This window comes from Otolemur garnettii, unplaced genomic scaffold (genome assembly GCF_000181295.1).
Source record: "Otolemur garnettii isolate 467f Iridium unplaced genomic scaffold, OtoGar3 scaffold00002, whole genome shotgun sequence".
Classification (NCBI taxonomy): domain Eukaryota; kingdom Metazoa; phylum Chordata; class Mammalia; order Primates; family Galagidae; genus Otolemur; species Otolemur garnettii.
In genome coordinates, this window is record NW_003852397.1 from 54,995,558 (window position 1) to 55,003,915 (window position 8,358).

At 34.8% G+C, this 8,358-nt stretch overlaps 1 protein-coding gene across 1 annotated transcript in view; it reads left to right on the forward strand.

The window, feature by feature from the left end:
* Window positions 1-8,358, forward strand: part of OXSR1 (oxidative stress responsive 1) — a 143,556-nt gene that overhangs the window by 119,460 nt on the left and 15,738 nt on the right. The window contains exon 12 of the mRNA XM_023514051.1: window positions 8,180-8,215. Coding sequence (XP_023369819.1) covers window positions 8,180-8,215 — 36 coding nt within the window. The remainder of the gene's footprint in view (window positions 1-8,179; window positions 8,216-8,358) is intronic.

An 8,358-nucleotide genomic window follows, 5' to 3' on the forward strand; every position in this document is an offset into this window, starting at 1 on the left:
ATTGTCTAGACTCATTCCCCCAAACAGAAGGGTGTATAGGAAATATAAGAGTTTGACAGTATTATGTCTTCTGTCACAACTTTTTTGTGGGATGAATAGAGGGTACAGTGGTATTTCTGCCTGCTTTTAGGGTCTACTTTGGTGAAAGCACTTAATGACTCTGTTGATCAACATGGAATATTTGTTGGCCTTGTTTTTATCCAGTGAGATCTTTTGATCCTAGTCCTTTTGCAGAGCTAAGTTTGTAAAGGCATTGCCAATGAAAATTGGCAAAAATGTATTAAGCTTTAAGCTTGGAAAAGCTCCTAAGAGATAACAAATATAAACATTCATTTATATACAACTATGTGTTTAATATTTCTTTATAAATGTGAGACTATGGTGTCTTTTCTTACTTTTTCATGTGACTCCTTTCTGAAATAATACTCCAATGTAATCTTACATTATAGATGACAGAGGAAGCTAGCACTATATAAACCTTGTAGTTTCAGCATTTTATGAAGGAGACAAGGGTGCTAATTTTCTTCTAATAAATATTTGGAAAGATAAGTTATAGCTTTTCAATATCTGATTATTACTCTCTTGCTATCTGTAAGAAATTTGGTGATTCTAAGTAGTTAAAGTAGCTTTTTTATAACCTACTACACTGATATCTAAACAGCATCAAAAATGACGTACTTTGTCCACAGAAAAAGTAGATTTTTCTCCATAACATTTTTCTTGTTATCTTTATATCCATTTTTGGAACCATGAATTCTTTTTTAAGAAAGTAAATCTTTAACAGTCAAGGACCCTATTCCTTTAACAGTAGTCCCAAAGAAGATGAAATATTTGAGAATTTACCTAACAAAGGACATGAAAGATCTCTTCAAAGAGAACTAAAAGAAATAGCTGAAGATGTTAACAAATGGAAAAACATACCATGCTCATGGCTGGGAAGAATCAACATTGTTGAAATGTCCATAATACCCAAAGCAATATACAAATTTAATGCAATCCCTATTAAAGCATCACCATCATACTTTAAAAATCTGGAAAAAAATAGTACTTCATTTTATATGGAATCAGAAAAAACCTGGTCAGAAATAAAAACAAATCAGGAGGAATCACGCAAATCAGATTTCAGACTATCCTATAAATCTATTGTGATCAAAACAGCATGGTACTGGCACAAGAATAGAGAGGTAGATGTATGGAACAGAATAGAGAACCAAGAGATGAACGCAGACATTATCCTCATTTGATTTTTGATAAGCCCATGGAAAACATAAGTTGGGGGAAAGATTCCCTATTTAACAAATGGTGCTGGGTGAATTGGCTAGCGACTTGTAGAAGACTGAAACTGGACCCACACCTTTCACCATTAACAAAAATTGACTCTCACTGAATAAAAGATTTAAACTTAAGACATGAAACTATAAAGATTCTTGGAGAGAGTAGAGGGGAAATCCTTGAAGAAATTGGCCAGGGAGAATATTTTATGAGGAGGACCTCCCAGACAATTGAAGCAACACCAAAAATACATTTACTGGGATCTGATCAAGCTAAAAAGCTTCTGCACAGCCAAGAACACAGTAAGTAAAGCAAGCAGACAGCCCTCAGAATGGGAGAAGACATTTGCATGTTATGTTTCTGACAAAGGTTTGATAACTAGAGTCCATAGAGAACTCAAACTTATTAATAAGAAAAGAATAAGTGATTCTATTTCATTGTGGGCAAGAGCCTTGAACAGAAGTTTCTCTGAAGAAGACAGGCACATGGCCTACAGACACATGGAAAAATGCTCATCATCTTTAATCTCCAGAGAAATGTAAATCAAAACCACTTTGAGATATCATCTAACTCCAGTAAGAGCAGTCCACATAACAGAATCTCAAAACTACAGATGTTAGCGTGGATGTGGAGATAAGGGAACACGTCTGTGCTGCTGGTGGGAACGCAAACTAGTACATCCCTTCTGGAACGAAGTTTGACTTAGGGAACTAAAAGTAGACCTGCCATTTGATCCTGCAATTCCTCTACTAGGTATATATCTAGATGACCAAAAATCACTTTACAACAAATATATTTGCAGAAGAATGTTTATTGCAGCCCAATTCATAATAGCCAAGTCATGGAAGGAGCCTAAGTGTCCATCAACAAATGAATGGATTAACAAATTGTGGTGGTATATGTATACCATAGAATATTATGCAGCCATAAAAAGATGGGGACTTTACCTCTTTTATGTTTACATGGATGGAGCTGGATCATATTCTTCTTCGTAAAGTATCTCAAGAATGGGGAAAAAATATCCAGTGTACTCAATACTACTATGAAATCAGTATATAATCACCCACACTTTCATATGAATCATAAAACACAATTATTGCCCAGAAAGGAGAGAAGAGGAGGGCGAGGATAGGGTAGGGAGGTGGATGGGTGGAGGGAGGGTAATCAGAGGAACCTCACCTATTGTGCATATTGCAGGGGTCCATGTCACATAAAATAAGAGTAGGGTATAAATGTCTAAGCACAATTAAATAGTGAAGTGAATGCTATGTTAACCAGTTTGATGTAAACATTCCAAATTATATATAAAATCAGCACATCATACCCTATAAATGCAGTAATGTACATAGTTATGATCTAATAAAAAAAAGAAAGTAAGTGTTAAAACTAAGTTGAACTACATTAAGAGAAGAATATACCATGACCAACAGGGTAGGGTAAAGTGATGAGTTCAGTCTTGGAAATCTTGTAATACTAATAGAGCTGAGCACCATATTTTTATTTTCATAGATTCTGAAAAAGCCTTTGACAATATTTAGTCCATATTCATAGTAAAGATGTGTATAGATCCAGATTTCCATCTTTATATTATTTTCCTTATGCCTGAAGAACTTCTTTTAGTATTTTTTGTTGGTGGCAATGATTTCCTAAAGGTTTTATGTCTGAAAATACATTTCTCTCCTTCATCTTTATTTTGACAAGATATGTTTGCCAGGCATAGAATTCTAGATTGGTTGGCTTTTTCTTTTCAGAGCTTTTACGAGTTTTTTGGTCCTTTTCTTGCTTACAGATTTCCGCTGAGAAATCTGGTGACATCCTTATCTTGTTTCTTTGAGTAGTGTCTTTTTTTCTCTGATTACTTTTAAGATTTCCTCTTTATAAATACCTAAGTATATTTTTCTTCATGATTCTTGTGGTTGGGGTTTTGCTGAGCTTGTTGGATGTGTGGGTTTATAGTTTTTTGGTTTTTTTTTTTTTTATCAAGTTTGGAAAATTTTCAGCCATTGTATCTTCAAGTTTTTCTTCTGTCCTCCACTAATATGTATGTTAGGCTACTTGAAATTTTCTCACATCTCACTCTCTTTTCATTTTTAGAAAATTCTTTCTCTGTTCATTTTATATAATTTCCATGCTAGCCTTCAAGTTCATTTTATCTTTTTTTTTTTGAGACAGAGCCTCAAGCTGTCCCCCTGGGTAGAGTGCCATGGCATAATTCACAGCAACCTCCAACTCCTGGGCTCAAGTCTCCTGCCTCAGCCTCCCAAGTTGCTGGGACCACAGGAGCCCGCCACAACGCCTGGCTATTTTTTTTTGGTTGCAGCCATCGTTGTTTGGCGGGTCCGGGCTGGATTTGGACTCTCCACCTTAGGTGTATGTGGCTGGCGCCTTAGCCACTTGAGCCACAGGCGCCAAGCCTCATTTTATCTTTTCGTCTGCAAGTTTAATCTTCTGATAATCTTATCCAGACCATATGTCAGAATCTTAGACATTATGATAGTCTAGAAGTTTGATTTTTTAAAAACATCTTCTGTGTCTCCACTTAACGTTTAAAGTAGTTAGAATAACTTTTTAAATGTCTCTTTGTTAATTCTAATATCTGTGTCAATTCTGGATTGGAAAAATTAGCCAGGTATGGGGATGCACACCTCTAGTTCCAGATACTTTACAGCCTGAGGCAGAGGGATCACTTGAACCCAGGAAGTCAAGGTTATAGTAAGCAATGTTCAGGCCACTATTTCTAGCCTGGGTAACAGAACAGACTCTGTCTCTTTAAAAAACAAATTCTGGGTGGTTGCTGTGGCTCTGTCTGCATATACGGTAATGTTTGATTGGAAGTCAGACATTGTGATTTTTACCTTATTTCTTGCTAATAATTTTGTGTTCTTATGAATCTTGAGCATTGTTCTAGGACAATGGTTCTCAACCTGTGGATCAGGACCCCTTTGGGGGTTGAATGACCCTTTCACAGGAGTCGCCTAAATACATTCTGCATATCAGATATTTACATTATAATTTATAACAGTAGCAAAATTACAGTTATGAAGTAGCAATGAAAATACTTTTATAGTTGGAGTCACCACAACATGAGGAACTGTATTAAAGGGTCGTCGCATTAGGAAGGTTGAGAACCACTGTTCTAGGTTATAGTAAAGTTAGTTGGAAATAGCTTAATTTGGGGGGGGGTCTTGATATTGGGATTTGTTGGTTTGTTCTGGAGCTGTGTTAAGTCTATGACTATTTATTCCCTATTCCTGAGATAAGACTTTTTTGAGAACACTACCTGGTGTCCTATGAATTAATGGTTTTTCAAGTCTGGCTGGTGGGGATAGATACTTTTCCTGGCTCTTTGTGAGTCCTGGGCACTGTTCCCTCTAGTTGGTTTTGATATTTATTTCCTCAGTCTCAGGTAGTTTTCTTACACACATTCATTGGTAAGTATTCTGCTGATTATTTAAAAGCATTCCTCTGCAAATCTCTAGGGTTCTTTGGCTATGTAGCTAGCTCCCTCTTCCCTGATACTCTATCAACTTAATCTGCTTTTGGTCTCCCTGGGCTCTTAGCTCTATTTCTTTAGTTCAGGCAGTTTATTGGATATTACCTGGGTTCCCCTTTCTGTGCCACTGTCTGAAAACTCTCAAGGTAATATACTTCGGGCAAGGTTCATTACTTTTTTCCCCTGTATCTTAGGGATCAGTGTCTTTCTTTGATCAATTTCCATTCTCTTGAAAATTTTTGTTTTACATATTTTATCTTTTTTGGTAGTATTGGTTGTTTTAGGCAGAAGGGTAAATCTGGTATTATTTATCTTTCATGGTCAGAAGTAGAAGTCCACAGTTATATTTTGAGTGAATATATAACTGGTAAAAGGGAATAAAAAGAATTAGTTCAAGTAAACTATGTACAGCATCTTGATTAAGTTGCTCTCAGTCTTAGGAATCGTGATGGGGGAAAGAAAACTTGAACTCCTTTTACTAGGATTGTTTTTCACAAGTTATATATGCGGAACAGAACATTCTGAAAATCTTGTAGGTGATTTGTAGGATTGAGCAAATGAGTAAATGTCTTGGTGTTTTGGGGAGCTAGGATTTTCACTGTGTAAGAAGAGACATACAAATACGGAACAAGGCAAGGTGAGATTTGAATCGGATGTTTTGGCATGAATGTTTATATGCATATGTATATGTGTGTTATATACTTTACATTTCTTAGCTTTGCCTACCAAAGGGCTTATAAGCAAAAACACCCCAATGATGATAAGCGTACCTTACAACGAGATCATGGTCTCTAATGTAATTCCTCACTTAAGGGAACCAGGACTTCTTTGAAAAATGGCTGGTTCCAGGGCTTGGGCAAGGAAAATAAAAGATGAATCTGGAATATTACTTTTTGCCAGAAAGAAAAGATGCTTAAGGAAAGAAAAAAACCTCAGAAGAACAGATGTGCCAGCTTGAAGAAGCTCCCATTGACCAACTCTGGGATAGTTTAACCATTAAAATAATTAAATGCAGTTAATTATAAGTCATTTAAAAATTGGAATCTGTGAGCCTATATTAATAACAAATAGATATGTAAATAAATGGCAGAATCAAAGCATAGTTCTTCATTACAGTAGAATGCTAAGTGGTAAATGTGAAGGAGTATCAGAGGTGGAAAATCCTTATTTTACAATCACCATCATAAAGATAGGATCAGGCAAGAATCATCAGTGGTGCTAAACACAGGAGGAGGTTTTGCTGAGCAGGATATTTTCAAGTTTAAAGTGTCTCCCTACAGATTGCCTATTAATTCCAAGGAAAAAAATGTTACTGGATACTGAAATTGCTGTATATTGGTGAAATAGGAAAATTCCTTGACCAGGTGATTAAAATTAACTTTGCTAATGAGGGGCAGATGAACTTGTGAAGAATACATCACTATGTAGAATCCAACTGGGAATTTGTAGAAGTCTAGTAATAAGGAAATAGGTAAACCCCAAGTGAGGGACAGCTATTAAAATAAAGTATGTAGTGGGGGTGGAGGGACTGTATTCTTCAAAAATGTTGATGTTCCAGATTTTAAAAATCTAAAGGAACATGACAGCTAACTGTATATATGATCATAGGCTGCATCCCATACTGGAGGAAAAACAAAAACTATGAAGGACATTAGGACCAATTGACAGGCTATGGACAGTAAATTAGATAAGAAAATTATATTGTTAAATATGCTGACAACCATAGTACAAAATGGTTTAAGAAAATATCTCTGTTCTTAGGAAATACATACTGATTATTAAGTGATAAACAGCCATGACATATATACATCTTATTTTCAAGTGATACAGGAAAAATATGATTAAGTACTCAAATTTAGAAAGAAAAAGTGATGATAAAGCAGATGAGGAAAGAAAGGTTAATAATAGGTGAATCAGGGTAAAGGGTATACTGGTATTCTTTATATTGCTCTTATTCTAGCAACTTTTCTGTATGTTTGAAATTATTTCCTGAGTTTTTTAAAATAGGATTTTGGATTGGCCACTTAATTTGCTGTACTATATTAGCTATTATCTGAACCTTGATTTTCCTTAATAAAATGATGATGAGAGAAAAAAACACACAAAAACTCTTAAGTTGACCTTTTAAGAACTCTGGCTAAACTCTTCCTTGGTAGAATTCACCATAAATTGATAGTTGTTTAGGGATAATTTTTTTTTTTAAACCACAGTGCCTGTATCCAGAATTACTACTAAATGTTATGATTTACCAAATAAACTTAGTTTAGATTTTCATATGGCCAATTATATAAGTGGTCATTTCCAAATAAGTGTGGTTTATACTGGATATTAAAGACCTTCCCTTAGTTTGTATTAACATATCAGTTTATTTCTACTAGCCATTTTTTATTTTTGGACAACCTACATTTATTTGCATAGTGGATTCCCAAATATCTAGCTCTAAGAGTAAGGTTAGTAGTAGACTCTTGAAATACAGTTTTCATATCATTGTGTTTCAATTTTGCCTCAAGAGTTTTCTCCATTAAAGCTTATAATTACCTCTCTTATGTTTACATGGATGGAGCTAGAAACTATTCTTAGTAAAGTATCTCAAGAATGGAAGAAAAAATATCCAATATACTTAGTACTATTATGAAATCAATTTATAATCACTCACACTTTCATAAGAAAGATAAAATACAACTGTAGCCCAGGATGAAGGAGGTAACAGGTAGAGGATGGGAAGGGAGGGGGGAGATTTGATGGAAGGAGGATAAATGGTGGGACCATTCCTGTGGTTGATATTACAAGGGTACATGTCAATTCTATTAAGTATAGAGTATAAATGTTTTAACACAATAATTAAGTAAATGAGGTGAAGGCTATATTAACTAGTTTGATGTAAGCATTCCAGACTGTATTTAAAATCAGCACATTGTACCCCATAAATGCATTATGTATACATGATCTATGTGTTTATGACTCAATTAAAAAAAACTTATAATAAGAATTATTCTACTTTGAGAATGTGTTGGATGACTATCTTGAAAGTTTAGATTTGGTTTGGGTCTGGGATCTTATGTTCTTAATATGTTCATGGTTAAGGGAAATAATTTTCCTTTGAAGAATGTGACTACTCTGTCTGAAAACTGAAACAGTCCCATTATGTTTGCTTATACAGCTTCAAGTTATAGAATTTTAAAATACTGTAAGTTTATTAAAGCATCTGTTATAGGCTACCTAGACAAAGAATACAATACTAGTAAGGCACTTTTTTTTTCCCCCAGAATACTTTTCCTAGAAGTTGCTGGTGAGTTAATGTATGGATCAGAATTAAATGCAGTTGACTTGCATTCAAAATACTTGCTGTTTGGGATCAGCAGTGAGTAACCAGAGTTCTGAATTAACAAGCACGCTTTTTTGTATTTCTTTTAGTCTCCTCGAGTGAAAGAATCAATATCAAATTCTGAGGTAAGTAATTATGATTATTGAATCCCTGTTAAAGAATGTCTGCTTTTGTTTTGGTTTGGTTTTAATTCTAAGCACTTTTTTAGTGTGTGTGCACCAAAATGCAAATGAGACATTATACAACTTGAGTCTTTTTTTTTTTTTTT